Genomic DNA, 19,403 nt, shown 5'->3' with positions numbered 1-19,403 from the left:
AGAGCCAAAGTGGAGAACAGAGAAATCTGCTAATGGCCTATTTTAGAATTTCTATCGCCTCTCCAATTCATTTTCAATTGGGAAACAGCCTATTCAAGATTAATACCCTAGTTGAACATTTTCGGCTACTAAATCAAGTTAAAATAAAATATAATATAATTAGCTTCACCTAAATAGGTCTGCGGCGAGTCATCGCAGAACTATCACAACACTCTTCACTGGTCCTCCGCAACTCGAGAACAGGCTTGGCAGGTCCTCTGGATTCCGGTGTCATTACAAGCCTACGGAGATGCTTCTAGAAAATTTTCTCAGCATGCCCTGGCTTCACTCTGAATTGATATTTATGCCACTGAATGTCCGTGAGAGGCCATTCCGATCACCAAGTTTATGGAACTCACATTCTATGGTTTGAGCAATCTTCTTTCCCTCTGGATCTGTATCAGGAAAATCCACATGGAAGGAACCCTGTTTAATTGGTAGAACGGGCTCAAGGTTCATGGATTGCTCCTTCACATAATTATAAAGCTGTTGGTGGAAATAGTGATCTGAGGAGAAGCAGTCGTCTGCTCCAAAGTTGGAATTCTTGGATGACCCAGATCCCGCTTTTCTACAGAAATGAGGGAGGGATGTGTAGTCCATTATCTACAAAGATAACAAATCAGCAAATGTCCTGCATCACATTGCGTGGAGAGAAACAGAAGCCAACAACATGATCAATGTACTTCTTTTTCTTATAATAAAAAGAGACTCATTTTTTTCAGTTTTTTTTTTTAATGACTATATGCAAATTTGACATAGAGGTCCAAATACAAAACAACAAACCAAAAGATGATTGACATAGAGAGGAGCATCCGGATGCTCCAAATGGGAAGGGACCTTCAATAATAAGGGTCAATACAAATGTATATAAATCATTCAGAAAATCATAGATAAGGTGAGTATGAGAAGCATAATTTCAGGAATGCAGAGGCACTTTGAAATTTTACGACACAGCTCCGACATGGTCTTAAATATAAAGTGGTTTCAACCGTTTGTGAAACAACTACTCTTATACTGTCCAGCAACAACAGAAAAGATGAAACTGGCTGAAAGTGTCTGAATGTAGTTTGGACGAACAATCAGAGAATCTTGACGTTTGCTGACCATAACATTTGGGGCTATACCAGGGATGAAAACTTCCTTCTGAGTGGTTAGGCAAATCTTCCGAGGTTTACTACTAAAGACAAGGCAGGGTGAGAAGGGAGATGTTTTTGTTCTTTGCTTCACTGCAATGCTATCATTACCATGCATGACAAGGACATTGTCATTGACACTCTATGGACAAAGATAGCAATAATTCCTCTTTCCCACCTTTGAAGAAGCGACAGTACTAGAGACTAAAGAAATACACAAACAATGAAACTGACCTTTAACAACTCCTCTCTTCCATTTCCTTGAAGGACCTGCACTTTCCTCCGTGTCCTCTCTTGCAAAAGAGGCTTCACAACCTGACAGAATTATCAAGCTAGAATTCTAAGAAATTGACCAAAACATCATTTCTTTCATTAATTCATATAAAAGATGATAAGTTCTTAACAAACAAAGACAAATAGATGCAAAATAGATCCGAGACACCAGAAGAGAGTCAAGAAAAAACTAGTCGATGAAGGACACATGGTATTTCTGAAAATAATAAGAGAAACTCACCCTCCAGCAGGCTGAGAATATGTAAGGAGCATTAACTATATAATAAGTATCTGTCTTCTCTGGATAGTTGAGATCATCAATGGTAAATATAACCGTAAGAAGCTGCATGAGAAAAATAAAGATACACCAACACGGTTGTAATGGGTTTAGCAAACCATAGGATATGCACAGAGGTCAATCGTACATAAATTAATTACTAAAAGAAAATACTACAGAAGCCTGAGGTACTGTAGTTAAGACTAATGGGTTTAGCAAACCATAGGATATGCACAGAGGTCAATCGTACATAAATTAATTACTAAAAGAAAATACTACAGAAGCCTGAGGTACTGTAGTTAAGACTCAACTATGGAATTTGTTACCATCCACTCCACCTAGGAATGCGACAAACTAGCATGAAAGAGGACCAACATGCACTTTTGGCTGTTTAGTGCATGAAAACAATATCTTGAATAAGCATGGAACTGAAAAATAATGTTATGTTGCATGGGCCATATTTTGCACTAAAAAATGAAAAACAGTTCTAAAAAGCGTTACTGCAAACATGTCTTAGTCAAACCACTGAGCACTTTTGAGCTTTGTTAATTACAACAGAATATTTATCTTAAAAACTTTAAGACATTTTTAAATATAAAGTACTAATTACAAGATAAAATTGATGTGAAAGATAGCATAACCACAGTTTTTGAAAACAATCTTCCTCTCCTTTATCACATTGAATGTATCTCTGTTCCACTTATCTCTTTATGTTTTCTTCAACTGATACTTAGAATTGGATAAAATTTCAGTAAAACCAAACACTGCCACAATGGTAGTCGAAGCAAATTCAGCAAACATCTTGCAAAATGTTCACAGCAAGGGTACTATGAAACACAAAAATCTGAAATACACTGCTATTACCACGTATGTGACAGCCAGTTACCCTACCCTGCCCAAATCAGTTCTCGTTTCAAAGATCTCTTTGAAATATTAATCATATACTCGAAGAAATACAGGATTTCAAAAAATTTAATTTTTTTTTTTTTTTTAAACTAATGTCTACTCTGTTTATTTCTTTCTGAGATAGACTTAATTTCACCAGATTTGCGTCTATGTTCTAGATATGTTTTGTTCAAAGAACAACTACAGTTACAATCCCCATCACATGATTCAGATTATCATTTTGATTTTCCAAATGTGAAGATAATATGCAGACCACTAAGAAAATAAAATTGTATTAATCACTTCTAAACCTCTTTTGTGAAAATTTTACTTGGCACAATGACAACGTTTTTAATCTATGGAAAAATTCTTCTCTTCAGAAAAGTAACACATGAGAATTGTGGCATTCATAATAGTAACACTATCATGACAGTCGGGAAAACATCAATGAGTAAAAAATACAACTACAAGGTCAGTTACTGTAAACAGTACCTTTATTTGATTAAGAGCAGAAAGTTTGAGGCCAGTCATGTCCAAAACCTTCACACACATGCCAATATGTCTCCCATACTTCTTTGTAGCTGAAGGCTAGTGAAACACAAAAACTAATGTTAAGTAAAACACATGAACATGTATGCAACAAGCACGAAAAGAAGTATACTCACAAAAACCACACGGTCACGATATTCATTAATTTGAATGTGAGACTGCACATAATAGTGAACCTACAACAGAAGGGAAACAGCTAAGATTTATACAAGCAGTGAAAGAACAACATAATGCAAATAAGATGTTGAGAGCCACACCAAGAGATACTTAAAGGTTTTTTTATGCTGTAGCAATTGGCTACACCACCTCCACAAAGATGGGGAACTCCATCCATTTTTTTGAAATGCTAAGCACACATTTGATTTTAATGAAGCCAAGTTCAAAAGAAACGAGCAATTTTAGATGTGACACATTGCAAGAAACAACTATCACAGATTTGAAAACCATTAAATTCTATTTGTTATTTGACTTTTGTAAAATATGAAAAATAAGAAGAAATAGAGGAGAAAAGAGAAGAAAAGATAGATGAAAAGAGTTGAGAAGACTGTTGAATAGAGAAGCAGCCATCAGGGTCTGGAAATGACCTTAAAATCACTTACATATTCACTTAAGAAAAGAGGTACAAAATATCATATATGCTCCTTATATATAAACCCTCATATATCCCTTATTACATCTCAGAATAAAACAACACTTTACCAAATAGCTTTAGTATAATGATAAGCTAACTGCTATCCTATGAAGGACATACAACCATGGTATATAACCAAAATACCATTTTTACAGATACTTCAACTCTTTAGTGCTGTTTTTGAATTGAATGGAGAAAATCTCATTGCAAGAGTTTTCAGCCCTACCAGCCTTTTCAAGATCTACAATGATGGCCAGTAAAACAAGAGGCCGAAGTATTGTAACAATGTCACATATTGGAAGGAACGAGATTAATTATCATATTTATTTCTATTTCTCATAATTTAAGAAAAAATTGAAGCTTGAGAGGGCTAGTTCATGCAGCTTTTCTGTCAAGCATAATGAATTCCACCATTCTGCACCAACAAGTTACATATCTCCCTTCTATATACCAACATCTCCGCCACTTATGCATGGATACATAAGAGGAAGGGTGAGTGCCAAACCTCTTCCTGGTTCAATCAGTCATATGCAGTAATGAGGCTTATAGTAAGTCGTCCATTTAGTTTTAGTCCAAACATCTGTTTCTTCAATTTATATGCTGATCCATTTTGTTTTGAAAAGCCATTTGAGCCACTGAGCTACAAAAGCCATTTATATATCATTACAAGTCAATTTGTTCCCCACAACTGAAGCAAGAGTTATTTGGTTGAGAAGATGTTCAAGAAATGAACAATTTCCGATACGACTTATCAGATGAACAAGTTACTAATCAATGCCCTTCGCCTTTTCTTCAAACTGATCAACACCCATGTATGGTATCAAAAACTAAGTATTAAATTTACCTAATAAGTAAATAACTTCAGAGTTCAAAGAAAGCAAAGGAAAGCTGCAGGCATTCACAACCTGCTCAAGGCAGAATACAAGTGCTGTCAAGGTATACATGAATTCTTTTAGAGAGCGAATTGAGAATTTCAATCAAAGCGAAGAGCAATAACAGCTGGCTCTCTCCAAAGAGGAGAGGTGAAAGAAAAGATTACAAACACGAAACAAAGAAAACAATCCAAGAAAACAGAGGAAAAGGGTATGCATGAACAACCACCACTTTTGAGCATATAGGCAATATCAGTTGAATAACAATAACACCTCTATCTACGCAACATAGCAGAAAAAGGCAAGACCCTTACTGATGCTTTATCGAATGTGCTTTGGCCAACACCAAGAGCAAAGACAGGGAGACCCTGTAAACAAACACCAAGGTAGAAATACTTAAGTTGGAAGTGGATTATGACAGGAAGCTACATACAAGCTGGCTTTTTCTTGCTTTATTTAAGATGAACTTCCAACAAACTTGAACTAGCACAGTAATGATCCCAATGATGACAAAAGGTAGAACTTAGTTGATATAATTACAAAGTCAATTCAATGCGATTTTGAAACATAACATAACCAGCAAGATGTTGCTGCTGCTAGGAAATAAAACGTTTTAATAAGTTTACGTTACTCTGATAAACTTCATGTTAAATGGGCAAAACTTGTTTACACTAAAAACAAGGAAGCAACAACAAAGTGGAGAGACATACCTCTCTTGAGTATCCTGACAATCCTATAAGTTGCGAGTCACGTATTGCTCTATACACTTCAACTGGTACTATAGGTTTCTGGCATAAGAAGAAGTCTTTTGTTAGAGTTGTAAGTACTAAGATGTGTGACTTGATCAATCTGCATAGCCATTACAACAATACTCAACACTACATAGAATATTCTCCCCAATTATAGATTGTTTCCTTTCCACACACATCTAAGCTCATCTATGACAAAAGATCAAGATCTAGTACTACTGACAATCTAGCATTTCTTTTTCTTTTTTTTCGGCTCCTTGACCAAATTTATATTGGAGAAATTATATGAACTAACCAAATATTGAAATATTTTCCCTCTTGCATTTGTAGGTAGGAATGAAAATAGCCAAAAGTTACCATAGAACTCCACCATCCATATATTTTATACAAAATCTGACCTGCATCAGTAAGGCCTTGATGTACTTGAATTATCAATACAGGACTAGTGTAGAAGGCAAATTCTCATAACATCACGAGTCACTTCTCTTTTGATAGGAAACAGTAACTCCTCTAAGTTGATGATCCACTTGATCATAACCCCTTTTGGACTTATCAAATCTGACATAACTAGATACCTGTACTATACACTTGAGAAAATGCCTCCTCACAGTAAAGGATGCTTGAAGTATGTGGTCTTGAATACACAAAATCAACTAAAGAAACATATCTTTTTTTTTTTTTTGGGGGCAACAACTATGGAAAGTACATACATAAGCAGAACGCATTACAATCGCAGGAAATAAAACACTTGGTCATATTATTCTATGAAATTTGACATTTAGAACTTTAATTGACTCACCGCTAATATGGTGTCAATTTCATTTTGTATCCTCCAATTTAAGCAATCGACTAACTGCAGTAGGACAACAATATGATTAATGGAAACACAATGCAAAGAGACTGTTTCAGATAGAGAGAGAGGGGTGGCAACTTACCATTTTATGAGCTTTGATAAGATTCCAGTCTCTTGCCTTCAGAAAGCGTATTAATGTTTCAATTGGATATCCTTGATGCATATTCTGAAATGCAGTAAATTGATAATTATACAGATGGATATCAAAATCAAATAAAAATATATCATTTCCCATTGACAGGACCCACTCTAACCCCTTTCAAAAATATCAAACCTAAAAAGATACACATAGAAATGAAAACTTAATTTAACAGCAGTAATAGAGATATACACCAGATGCCAAATGCAGATTGGATTCCGGATAACCAGATTTCAAAATTGCCCTCCCTACATACATCTTACTTGTAGTGAGATCCAACACCTGTGACCTCTCTGAATGGACTAATAGCAAAGTCATCCCACCAATCAAAAAATCATTCATGCAAGAAAGACAGAAGTCTTGAGTCGCATCTTCAAAAAGAAATAACATACTCTACCTTCTACAGTTTACGCTCTAGAAAATTGGTCAAGAAAAAAAAGTTAGCATCTTCAATTAAAGTTAGTGTATAATTGCATGACTGCCTCACTGGCGCTGACTGGATGGTTGTTCATGGTAATATTTATAAAAAAAGGTAAAATAGCAAAAAAAAAAAAAATACAGCCTGTTTATAGGGCACCAATGAGCGAAACTTTTAACGACGATTTATGTCAAGCAGACTTTCCTTCAGTTACACCGACGGTGCCAGGAATACGACTGAATCTGAAGCTCGTTAACAAGCGAAATTGAAGAAGAAAGACCATCCTTACTAAGTTAGAACGATCACTTTATGACAGATCAGATAAATCCACATGAAGATCAGAAAAATTGCATAGTCATGGCGTCCGTTTCACCGAGTTAACTTAAAATTGGCATTAATTCCGAGGAAATGGCTCTCAAATCTAGGAAAGATATCCGAACACTAAAAACCAGCAGATGCAGATCGAAACCCCGATCTCACAAACACAAATTCAGACAGAATGGTAGAGAAAAGAGACAATGTGAACCTCGAATGTCTTCTTCATCGGTTCATCCACTGCAGCAAAAAAACCAGAACAACAATTCAGTAAACAAAGCAGAAACAGCAAAAAAAAAAAAACCAATCTTCAACAAAAACCCAGAATTGAGCTTACCTTGATCAACCAAATCTTTAAACTGCTTGACTGCGTCCTGGGAAGCGATTCCCATCTTCGGAAACTCAAATTACAGAGACGAAAAAAAGCTGGTTGGTGAAGTACCAGTTCTCTTCCTCGAGACCTCCCTTTCCTCTCTCAGAAAAAAAATTAATTAACAAAAATCAAAACGTTAGAAAAAGCAGAGGCGTAAAAGGAGAGGTCAAGAAAGGCGGGTGTTCTTGAGCTTTCCCCCCTCTGAAATTGAACGTCCGGCGACTCCTTTTGAAGGCACAACAAACCAAAGTGACCCCCACCCCCCCACCCCCCAAAAAAAAAACCCAGACAAATCACTCTTTTAAGGAAATAAAAAATAAAAAATTACTGAAAGCAACAGCTGAGAAAATTGACGAGTTGACAACTTGTCCGTGTGAAAAATCACGTGACACCTCACGTGATTTCCCCAATTATCAACAAATAGCAGATTTAGAGCCAAAAGACAGATTAAAACAAGGTTCTTCTCTTCCCACTCAAAAGAATCCCAGTGGCATTTCCGTAATATTAGACGACTCTCCTACCCCTGATGATAATTTCCATTCAAAGAACTGATAATTAGAATTAAAAAATTATTGGGTTCTTTTTTAATAATTTTTTTATTTCTAACTTGAAACAGAAAATCGAGCTTCTTACTTATTTATTTAATTAATTTATCAAAAAAAAAAAAAAAAGGAAGCCAGCGGGCTTCGGACCATGTGACCATGTGGTTAGAGAATTGTAACATGGCTTGTTTTTTGGACTCTTGTTCTGTCACCTTCAACGCGTTTCCTTCCTCCGCCGGACGGTTCTTTCCTGCCTCCGCCGGATTCCAGGAAGCTTCCCAGGCCTTTACTCGACAGAATAAATCTCCTTTTCTCACAAAAAAGGTAACAAAAGGTTTTGAATCCGAAGCTTGTGTTAGTGAAAGGCGGAATATGTATGTAAGAATCAGAGAATCTAAGGTCGTGTCTTGTATTAATTAGGAGGATTAGGGAATCTAATGCTGTGGCTATTATCGAGCTCTTTTTTCTTTTTCGGGTTTTAAGAAACGAGAATATCCTTTTATTGAATTTTAACGAAGATCTCCGAATCCAACGGGAAAAAGGAAAAGTTCCGGAATTCGACACTATACAATCGCAGTTGACAACCCATCACCCGTCTGAGTCAATTCTTAATGGACGCCATTGATGATCGCATTCTCCTGCAATTTACCATTTACGCCAATCTCCGGCAAGCATTGAAAATAATTTAAAAAACAAAAAGATGCGCATGCATTTCGATCGCTAGAAAACAAGGATTTGGTCTTGTAAGGTCTTTTAAGCTTTAAGGGACTCAAATTACTATCATAATCTGAAAGTCACAGAAACGTGCTTTTGAAAGTTGATTTGTTCTGAACACCGTTTCATTTTGACGACTCTCAGAGGTCTCTTAATTCGATGAAAACCAGTCTTTTAATGGTTTTCGTTCGTACTTTTCTAATACTCGACGCTGACCTTTGGGTTGATTTCAAGGAAGAAATTTTTCAGAGTCCTGACGCAATAAAGCTGGTCGCCTACCATGATTTTCAATTCAAAACCCATTAACCGACTCTACACACAGAAGTTTCCCGTCGAGGGAACGCCTCCAAAAGGAGAATCGCTCTGAATGGCCCGGTCGTCGTCATGGTGTCTCAACGAGTACAAAGGGGAGAAAGGAGTTGCTTGCATTCCAATCTAATACAGTAAAGAAATGCAAGGATGACGTTGTCGGTATTAACAGATCCGTACCCACGCATCTTCATTATCTTTATCTTGGAGCCGCTGGGTGTGGTTGTAGGCCGATCTAATGTACTGAGCATTACCAGGCGCAAATCGTGGTCAGGTAGACGGCCTTTTCTCCCTGATAGTAAACAGTTCAGGCCGATTATAATGGTCGAATTAAATGGCCAGTTAGCATTTCTGCAAACCTGAAAGATCCCGAGTCCCGTGTTTGAATTCTCAGAACCGCTCTTTGATCGATTAAATGACGACTTCATCTTCTACCAGATAAATTAATGACGTCTTAATCAATGCCATGATATTTGTCGTGCTCGAAGAAGAGGTGGAAGGGAAACAGTTCTCGTGTTTGACGAACGATGAGCTAACATTGAATTCATGGTTGAAGGCTTGACGCGATTGATTGAAGTTGTTGTCATTTCCAAAAAAACACAGGTGATAAGGGCTTGGCTGCTGTCACGTCTGCAACGATTAATTTCTTCCCCTCTTTTTCATTAATTTAGGGCTTAACGCGGCCTCAGAGGCTCAATGGCCTTCATCCTATGGGGGGCAGAAGGGGCCAAGGAGTAGATTGGGATGGGTTTCTCTGACCTAACTGATCTCTTTTCACATTAAGCTGGAACAATTTCCACAGGCCGAGGTCGCCTAATGCTAACGAAAACAATGAGGGTTGATCCTACATAATTATTGTACAAGAAACAAGCAATAAATTTTTAAAATTTCCACAAAAACGATCAACCATCGCTTGAGACACATTTAAAAAAAAAATCAATAATTTTACAAAAAAGAAATAATGGCTAGAAGGTTACCTAACCCTCTGGAGAATTTCTGCTGCAATGTTGACCAGGGTACACGCGAAGACAAGCTCGAGCCTCTTAATCATTACTTGTTCTACCGGATCTTAAGGAGGCCCAGAAAATTTCCTAACATTTCTTATGCGTGGGATAAGTGGGAAAGCTTCCGAAGAACGGGGTTAGACCAGAGCTGGTGGGAAATGTAGACGAAGGAACAGAGACGGAAGAGAGCTGCCTGCTACAGAAATTTCTCTACCTTTGTTCTGCATCCCGGATGGGTGATCTCATTTTCGACGGTGCGAATGGAGCCCGCTGCCCACATTTGGATCTTATTGATATGATCGAAACCATATCTGGATCTCAACCTTACAGGTGAATATAATTATCTGCTCGCAATTATCAGTTTCTGCTTTTTACCGATTCTACCTCCATTATTTACTATCAAACAGTGATTGCTCGCTTAATTCTCACAACGGTGTTGGCTTGTTTCCTTTCTTTTAATTCTTTCAACTGCGTTTGGCAGGCACACCAGAAAATAATAGACAATGAAAGCTTTAAAACTTTAATCTAAAATTACAGTACCTAAACCTTAACAGTAGTTTGATGGCCATAAATAGTTTCGTAAGTGATCAAGTCTTGTAGAACAGCTTCAATAAGACTGTAAAATGTTTCAAATAAAGAAGACGGTGGAAGGAATATAGGCTTCTCAACTCATCATTTATCTATATTTTGGTACTTTACCTCTGATAGCTCTCTTTAAGTTATAGTCTGCCAACCCTTGATAATCCAGCAAGTGCCACTCCAGATTGTTTCCACCCTGCCATCTTTACAAAAGACAGTGTATGCTTACAAGTAAAGATCAGATCCTTTAAAATGATTATGGGAAGAATAAAACATTTCAGCATATATTTCAGCAATACAATGTTTGAAGACAGGGCATTACCACTTGTTTAAGAACAGGGAACAAACAACAAAGAAAAGGTCTATTCAACCTAGCAGAACCCATCATCATCCACCACTCTGAATTTTCAGAATTCTTTCTTTTTCTCTCTCTACATCTCTTCCTCCACCTCAAATACAACAAATTACATCAGTTTATAAAATCATTAAAAGAAATCAAATTCTAGGTAATTGTCTGAACCTTTGTGCTCTGCTGCAGCAGCTGCCTTTTCATTCATTGATGTTGGAGGTGCAGGGACCTTCTCTATCTCAACCAGTTTGGGAATCTCCGGCGGGCTTGCACAACGTATTAGAGCCCAATTTACACCTTCAAAGAAGGGGTGCTGCTTTATCTCCGTTGCTCCACGCTTGTAGGCCAATCTATGCTGAGGTTCTTTCACTAGAAGCCCCCTAATAAGGTCCCTTGCAGGAAAGCTAACTACTGGGGATTCGGGGAACCTAAGAGGCTGACCAACCACATTAAACAGTGTAGCCCGGTTCCCAGACCCTTTGAATGGGGTCTTGCCAAACAAGAGCTCGTACAGGAAAATCCCAAAAGTCCACCAGTCTACTGCACTCCCGTGACCTTCACCTTTGATGATTTCAGGTGCAAGATACTCATGGGTGCCAACAAATGACATTGAACGGGCACCAGTCGGCTCTGCCATCAACTCAGGTAATGGGCTCACCTGGTTTCCTATCTCGTTCTTAGGTTTTCTGTCCTTCTTGGATTTGCTGGAGAAGAGACGGGGAGAAAAGCATGTGGTGGGGGCAGCACACGACGGTTGGATGCACGAACGTTCAATGCAAGCTGGCTGAACACAATAGATAGCGTTCTTGCGAAAAGGGTCTGATTCAATGGATGTGGATTTCACAAGTGTAGGACTGACAGGACAGCGAAGGGAAAGATCAAAGTCAGATAGCATGATATGACCATCCTCCCTTACAAGGACATTTTCAGGCTTGAGGTCACGATAAACAATTCCAAGCATGTGAAGGTATTCAAGAGCCAGGAGAACCTCTGCCACATAAAACCTACATATTGGAAACAATGAACAGGCACGAGAAGGTTAGACAAGAGAGTTCAAGAGAGAACCAAGTCATGCCAAACATGCAAAAGAGTAAGGAATCAACACAGAAATTCAACATGTAATTGAAACAGTCAGCTGAACACACTTCTAAAAGTTATGTGAACAAGCTGTCTTTTTCATAACAACCTTGTGTGTTTCTTCACCATCCCTCCATCTTGTGGTAGACGACTTACACATAATTTCTGTAGCACATATTACTCCCTGATGAAAGAAACTATTCTAACAGTTACAACCATGTCCTTACGCTACTTTAATATTGACACACTGTAAAGCCTCTTCTTTTTCATTTCCCCTAGTTTGGCAACATGAAGATAATCCAAAAAGATTCTTCTCCAGGGGAAAAGTGATTGCTTTCTAATCACTACTAAGATAATACCCTCAAGATTCTTATGTAAGTTACCACTACCCTGAGTAATACACTGACATGAAAAAAGTATTTATATACCACTGACATGAAAAGAGTATTTATATACTTTTCTTAAGAGCCTATTCATCATAAAAAACAGAGTTTGCACCACTTGAAGCTTGGAAACCATCTAGATTCTTGGGAGATGCCTCCGTCGTAAGACATCTTTCATTTAATCTTTTTGAGTTCCATGTTTAGATGTGTTTCCCAAGCTTACCTTAATTAATTATAAACCCTGGGCTTAATTTGCGACAAGCTCTATTTCTTAGTTACAATGACAGAAAAGTATTGTTAGATATGGCACCCAAGAGGTGGGACGAATATTTTAAAAACCCACTTCCAATATCTACACTCAAATGGGTTTCGCCACAAGTAAGACTGTCTTCAAATATAGGTGTGTGGATGTGTGAGAAAATTAATAAAAAATCGGTAAAACACTGCCACCCAGTTTCCTTCAACAGTCATATTATTTTTATACCACAGAGAATGCTTGCATTTTCTTCTAATCTTGGGTAATACCAAAGCACTCAAAGATGAAAAACCACCCATCATTTCACATGGAGAATAAATTGACTCATAAAGGGGAAATAAATGCTCCACTGAGAAAGATATCCGGTTCAGTTGGTTTTGGATAATATCAAACAAAAGTTATCTGGACAATTAACAGGTTAAAAGTTCGCCAAGCCCCAGGAGCAAGAGAATAGAAGCACCTAGAGCAAAACAAAAAGTCACTTCATGATACCATATTTTCAGAAAAAAGGGGAAGCAGCCACAGATATTTAAGATCTAGGGAGCATTTCTTAACTAAAAGAATATGTAGAAGAGTCTTCGGACCAAAACTCCCTACATTCTTGCATTATTTGGTCATGGAACAACTCTCAAGGTGTTGTATTATTACTGCTCAACTTGTCTCCATAAATAATGATTACCATATTAGCCAAACTTATTCTTAGAGTATTTTATGTGTTGTAATCCAGATCATACTAACCATGAGGAGTCAAATCATTAAACTCAGTACCCCCTGCAAGGTATCTAGACAAAACAATGAGAAAAACAGAAAGGCATTCAGTGGTTTTTATGAGAATTAAGGATCACACTTGTTTTATTCTACACACCTATGCTCCATCTAGACCACCCAGTGCTTCTATCAATATCAATAATTATTTCAGCAGGTTAGTTGGAGCCTACAAAGAGAATCAGTTTCCAGTAGATTATCTTATCCAACCAACAGCAGTGTTGCATACCCATTGAAATTTTCAGTAACTAGTCAATAAAACAAACAAACTCCTCAAGCCTCAACTCTAACAGGAAATATATTTTCAAAATTAGGGAACCCAAGTATGCAACCCAATCTTATGTCATTGAGAGCAGAAAGATCATCTAAAAGAGGCCAAGCAAATTACCATCACAGACAATTGTGGCTGCAAAACACATTGCATTTTTTGTGTGTGCACAACAGAAATAGTATGGAGTCACCAAGAACTATATTAGAAAGCAAGATAGCCTCCCAACAAGAACCACAAAGTGTTATGAGAAGATATATGAGGAACAAGATATATTAACAATGGCTGTCCTACCAATTCATCAGAAGCTACATGTGAGAGCAAGACTAGTTAATAAATCAGAAAAGAAAGGCCGCTAAGTTTAGGAAGAGAATAGAGGATCATACTTCACTGCCTGCTCAGTAAAATGCTTGCCTGGTTGCCTCTGACGTAGAGTATGCAGATCACCTCCAGGACAAAACTCCATTACCAAGCAAGAAAATTTATCAGTCTCAAAGTGGGTGTACAATGTTGGAAGGAAAGGATGGTCCAGTGATTGCAATATTTCCCTTTCTGTCTGAGCTCTAAGTAGCTTTTTCCGGTTAGCAAGAGACCCCTTATCCATAACTTTCATTGCGAAATAAGACTTGGTCCCACTCAACTCCGATAGATATACACTCCCAATATCCCCACATCCCAGTCTCTTAAGCAACCTAAATTGGCTCAAGCCCAAAACCCCATCTCGTACCCGTACTGCTTGGATGGCCTCCCATCTTGAATCATTTGCTTTATGGGGCTTATTAACACTGCTACTTATGCTGCTACATGTGCTTTCATCACTCACATCACTACTTGTACTGCCCCTACACATACTGCTTTTCCCACTTTCCACAAAATCTGCTCGATCGCTAATTTTTGCACTTCCACTGGTTTTAGTGAAACTGCTGGTCCCATCACTAACTTTTGCAGAAGAAGAGCTCTCCTTCACACTACTTTGTTCTGATATTTTCTTGTCTTGATCACCACTGCCTTCTGATGATCCGGTTATTTGAAGTTGTTCAACAGCATCTATTGGAGTTTCCAGTTTGCAAGGCTCAAGACTGGTACCTTTTGAATTGCTTTTACCAGTCAAATAGCTTTTCTGAAGAGGAGCTTCAACCCCTGCAAAGTTAGCGCCAGTTGGGTTTGGTGACTTCTTTGGTTGCAATGGTGAAGGCTTGCGGGTATATCTCTCGGTATTTTGACTGACAGTATGTTTTGTATTCGGCTCTGACAAAGATTTAGCACTCATCTTTGATGCCATTGATTACAATCTAGCTTACTTAGATTCCCATTCGTCAGCCCCCAGTTTCAAATCTATGAACTAAAAATCCACTACCACACATAGTATTGGAGTTCTCAATCCCCATTGCTAACAGTTCAGGCTGACTTTTTACCTGCAGCAAAATCACGCCTGATTTTTAAACAAAAAAATGAGGATGTCCATGAGAAGGAATGTATATTCACACTGATACTTTGGAATTAAACTTCTAAAGATTTGCCTATTAAACAGTCTGATTAAAAAAAAGTGATCCAGCAAGGAAGCAATGTGACAAGGTAATCATGAAATCAACTGTCAACAAACCAGCAGAGACCAAACAACAACAACATCAAACAAATCAAGTAAATTGCAGTTTTTCACAAATGCATATCAAGCAACACCAATTCTGCTGAATTTGATCAAAATGTAATACCTAAGTAGAGAAAGAAAACAGGGAAATTCTACATAACTCTTTGGGGAGACCGAATGTTTATTTCAAAAAATCTTTTAATAAATCAACCTTCCCCATAAGGTCCACAGGAAACTGCATGAGAATATCAATCCGTTGGATGTCTTTAAAGTAAAGAAAAGAGTCGTCCCCAGACAGATCAAAGTGCAATATACATAAAGAAACTAATCAGGTAAAGTTTCAACGGAATAAGTAAAATCCCAAAAGATCCACTAACAAAAGAGGAAGAAGCAATGTTCTACAAAGTGTAGGAAAAGAAGACAGTTGAATCACAGTAAAGAGCGTTCGAGTGCTGTAGATAAGCGATCAGGAACTAGAATCAGGCAAATACGAAGAGTCAAAAAAATCTGCTGGAACAAATTGAGCAAATACATAGAAATCAAAGCGTCAACATAAAAATGCCACCTTTTAGAACCAAAGGAACTACTAGCTCATCATATCCATCTTCTCCGTCAAGGCTTCTATCTTCATCAATAACGTCATGTTAATAATCTTAAAAAAAACAAAAGTCGGAGAAGAAAGAGAGAAAATTTCTGGCTCAGTTCAACCAAAATGCAAGCCTTCCAAACTTTTTAGAAGGTTCCAAAGCCAATAAGACATCTGTGTAATAATGCATATTTTCTACAAAAAAAAAAAAAAAAAAAAGTGGGTAAGGGATGAGTAGATAACTATACAAAGAATACCAATATGAAGCTTCAACTCAAGGGGAGGACATGCGAGGGTTGATCAAATGTCGTTTTTCTAGGAACTCAATCATCAAAGATAACGGCGAAAATTAACAAAAGAAAAAGAAAAAAACTACCTAAAAAATCAGATTTGGAAACGAATGCAAAAGCGCCCAGATCTCAACCAGCGACCGGTATCCGAAAACAGATCCAATACGGCTAAGACGCAGATGCTAAAATCCCGAAAGAAACAGCTCATGATCATGCAAAAACTCATTAGCTGAAATCGCCTAAAGGACCCCAAAAGAAGGCTAAAAGAATACCTGGCTTTCAAAGATCAGAACTTTAGGGTTTTGCTTTGGCCTGGCAGATGAAAAAGAGTATCACTGTATCGAGTTTCTCTCAGTCCTGATAGCGGTAGAGAGAGAAGAAAAAGCTAGTTTTGAAAGCTTTGTGTGTGTGGATGATTATGTGAAGAAGAGGGGTCAAAGCTAAAGCTTAGCTTTTCCCATTCAATTATTTTCAAGACATTTTTGGTCCCCAATCCATTGGGTCCGCATCAACACATGGTCTCACCTCTGTCCAGTGTCTACTCCCTATATATTTTTTTTATGAGGCATTTTCTCGAACACCTCCTTGACAATTTTCAGATTGCCATAACTGCCCATCGTAAATTTGAATCCTTGCCTCGAGTCTCGGATAATGCGCTCTGCTCGACTGCTAGGAGTGGAAGCCCTTGCATTTCCATGGAATATGGCATCAGATACCCTTTATGCTCTCTCCGTGGTCCATTTTCAACTTAAATAAAATACTACCCTTCTTTACTCCCAGTTCCCCCATCGCCCTCAGCAAAGCCCCAGTTTCTGTACCCCTCCCCTCATTTTCCCCCTTTCTCCCAGCAAAACCTAATTTCTGTAGCCTTTTGGCTGGTTAGATTTGAATAGCTTCCTAAACATGAAATAAAATAACACATTTGCGAACTGAAATTGTGACCTACCAGATCGGCTTTTACAAGCTAAATGCACAGCAACAGTGATTAAGACTGGAGAAACAATTTGATTTGTCCACTCTTTCTACTCTTTCTGTGCGAGTTCTGGTGGGGGAGGAAAAAGGGTGGTTGAGGAGCAAACGTTGATTTCATTTGTATTTACTATTGTTTCACCACATGTTGCTTTGAAGAAGATTGGTCGTTGAGGCTGGTCTGTATCTTTTAAAGGTAGAGAAGAACCCAATGGGTCCCTTCCAATTAAGGCTCTTAATTGTGAGTCTCTGACCCTTATTCAATGTTTTTTTTCTCTTAAGGTTAGACCTTTAATGGTGTCTACTCCCATTATTCAGAATTTCCTTAATCAGCGGCAATTAAGCTGCAGTGGGAAGAGACAGAGATCAGGGAAAGCCTAGAGACGGTGGGAAGAAGGGTGAGAGAAAGGGCGTTTTAAGGGTGCCCCTCCCCTTAAAAATAACACAAGGTTGATGTAGATTATTATCTTAATAAAACATTAGGTTATGTTTATAAATGACATAAAATAATTGTTGCAAGTGGTTGAGTCAAACACTTTTAGGATGCCACCTACCCTTTGGGCTAATATAACATTATCATGGAGCATCTTACCCTAAACCCCACCAAAGCCTTTCTTATCTTAGCCTTATTCAATGGAAAGCTAACTGTTCACACCCATTTAATCACCCATTAGTTCGAGATTAACAATAAATTAAGGTAGAATTAGGGAGCATGAGGTAATGGGCACATCCACGCGCCTTGGTGCCCTTCAACAGGGACTTTCAGGACCCTTTTCTCACCTTTTCTTCACTAGGGCCCACCTCCACTAAAAGAGAACGTGGTCCTCTGAGTTTAAAGGCCGCCAGGGGAAGTACACAAGATGGACCCCACTTGCATGTGCTTTGATTTCCGAGATTTAATCGAAGCCCTACGGTACTGTACAGAATCTGAGGCCCACCCAAGATTTGAACCTGTCAAAAATTAATCTGTCCATCCAACTAGAGGATCTGGATTTAGATTGTTTCTCTTGATTTTTTGTAATGGCTGCCGCATCGGAGGATTGACCAGAAAAAGCGACCAGTGCGTCAGGTACTTGTCCCTGTCCGAGCTTAGAGGCAGCGCCCCCCCTATATTTGGTTCTTTTCATGGTGTCTATTCGCTCGTATCGGACTGTATTATTTCCCCGTATCGGCTTCTTCGCGGTTCCCGGCAAACCTTTGGCCTTTTAGGCTACATGGAATTTGAATAATTCGATACAGATACGCAGTACAGGCCGTATCGGTCATATCGTTCGGGATTTATTGATATAAAATGCGGTGTCCGATACGATAAGCTGTGCGATTGCACGGCCTTGACCGAGGAGAGGTTTTTCATTGAACGTGAGCTTTCAGTTGGAGCAGAATTTTAATATGGTCTGAGAGAGAAGATGCCCGAGGCAGATGCTTTTGGACTGACGCGCTCCGTGCTAAATTTATGGCTTCGAGGACTGCAACCCGCATGCCAGCTTCAAAAGCAGTTTTGGACGACACGAACCCAGATATATAATCTTCGGGGAAAAAACAAGCCGAAGACCACTTTTATTCCCGCGGATTCCATATTTATCAGAGTCTCTGCTTCGTCTGAAGTAGAAGCAGAAGTTTGAATATCAAGAATTCAATCAGGGAAGAGACTGCTACGGTCTGTAAATAGATACAGGGTCTTCAGAGAATAAGAGAAAAACTGTTCAAAAGTTGAAAGTAGCCAAGACAACCTTAACTGAAATATTTCACGCGTTTGGAGTAATGAGTTCTTTTAATGAGGTTCGTGTACTGCGGTCAAACTCGCATCTTTTGCCTCTCCGGAATTGATGGGTTAACTGTTTGGCACTTTCAGAGATCAGTGTCCTTTCCCTTTCTGAGGGTGCAGCGAGAGGGGGACCGATTCACTGTCTCCGACTTTGCAGGTGCCAAACACTCCTCATAAATGTGATCTTCTTAGTTCCTCTTTATCTCCAACTACAGCTCCCTCGGTATAAATATTGAGACATATTTGCAGATGTAACTGGCGGGCACAACTGGGTTTCTGTAAGCTACCAAAAAGCATCCAATTCGAATTCTCTTGAATCAAGGCAATGAATGAGGAACTCATATTTCTTGCTATGAGTCCTAGCTCATACAACTCATTAAACATGTCCATGATATCACTTTTTAGAAAGATCCCGCCAGCCTTGTAGAATTCAGAACTAATGCCATCAGATCC

General features: G+C 38.5%; 2 protein-coding genes across 5 annotated transcripts; both read right to left on the bottom strand.

Annotated features, from left to right (window-relative positions):
• Positions 1–25: 25 nt before the first annotated feature.
• Positions 26–7,752, bottom strand: LOC137936026 (phosphatidylinositol/phosphatidylcholine transfer protein SFH2). Of its 2 annotated transcripts, XM_068780518.1 has the most exons (11): positions 7,471–7,751; positions 7,345–7,373; positions 6,344–6,427; positions 6,208–6,261; positions 5,370–5,447; positions 4,974–5,027; positions 3,273–3,332; positions 3,100–3,195; positions 1,687–1,788; positions 1,407–1,487; positions 26–642 (listed from the first exon to the last, which is right to left on the bottom strand). In XM_068780518.1, exons 1-11 carry the CDS (start codon positions 7,523–7,525, stop codon positions 325–327), a joined length of 1,011 nt encoding a protein of 336 aa, XP_068636619.1. In that variant the 5' UTR covers positions 7,526–7,751; the 3' UTR covers positions 26–324. The 2 variants fall into 2 exon arrangements, with proteins under 2 accessions (XP_068636619.1, XP_068636620.1); XM_068780519.1 differs by lacking the exon at positions 1,687–1,788 and having other exon boundaries at positions 7,471–7,752.
• A 3,148-nt stretch (positions 7,753–10,900) lies between these two features.
• Positions 10,901–16,899, bottom strand: LOC137935862 (serine/threonine-protein kinase D6PK-like). 3 transcript variants are annotated; one of them, XM_068780248.1, is made up of 4 exons: positions 16,489–16,899; positions 15,906–15,965; positions 14,139–15,167; positions 10,901–12,007 (listed from the first exon to the last, which is right to left on the bottom strand). In XM_068780248.1, the coding sequence occupies exons 3-4, from the start codon at positions 15,032–15,034 to the stop codon at positions 11,140–11,142; spliced, it is 1,764 nt and encodes a 587-aa protein (XP_068636349.1). In that variant the 5' UTR covers positions 15,035–15,167; positions 15,906–15,965; positions 16,489–16,899; the 3' UTR covers positions 10,901–11,139. The 3 variants fall into 3 exon arrangements, with proteins under 3 accessions (XP_068636349.1, XP_068636348.1, XP_068636347.1); XM_068780247.1 differs by lacking the exon at positions 15,906–15,965 and having other exon boundaries at positions 14,139–15,184; XM_068780246.1 differs by lacking the exon at positions 15,906–15,965.
• Positions 16,900–19,403: the final 2,504 nt, after the last annotated feature.

The sequence above is a fragment of the Aristolochia californica genome, unplaced genomic scaffold (genome assembly GCF_029961685.1).
Source record: "Aristolochia californica isolate CCGP_79_NKW_82.1479 unplaced genomic scaffold, dmAriCali1.0.hap1 SCAF_7, whole genome shotgun sequence".
Lineage (NCBI taxonomy): Eukaryota > Viridiplantae > Streptophyta > Magnoliopsida > Piperales > Aristolochiaceae > Aristolochia > Aristolochia californica.
The sequence above is the reverse complement of the archived record's forward strand: the minus strand, read 5'-3'. Positions and strand labels throughout refer to the sequence as shown.

Excerpts from the sequence above, each read along its gene's own strand:
- LOC137936026 (XM_068780518.1), bottom strand. The coding sequence starts at position 7,525 with ATGGGAATCGCTTCCCAGGACGCAGTCAAGCAGTTTAAAGATTTGGTT. Across the intron at positions 7,374-7,470 it reads TAAAGATTTGGTTGATCAAG|TGGATGAACCGATGAAGAAG; the intron begins GTAAGCTCAATT and ends TTTTTGCTGCAG. Across the intron at positions 643-1,406 it reads GAAGAGAGGAGTTGTTAAAG|ATAATGGACTACACATCCCT; the intron begins GTCAGTTTCATT and ends TTATCTTTGTAG.
- LOC137935862 (XM_068780248.1), bottom strand. The coding sequence starts at position 15,034 with ATGGCATCAAAGATGAGTGCTAAATCTTTGTCAGAGCCGAATACAAAA. Across the intron at positions 12,008-14,138 it reads TTTACTGAGCAGGCAGTGAA|GTTTTATGTGGCAGAGGTTC; the intron begins GTATGATCCTCT and ends TCCAATATGTAG.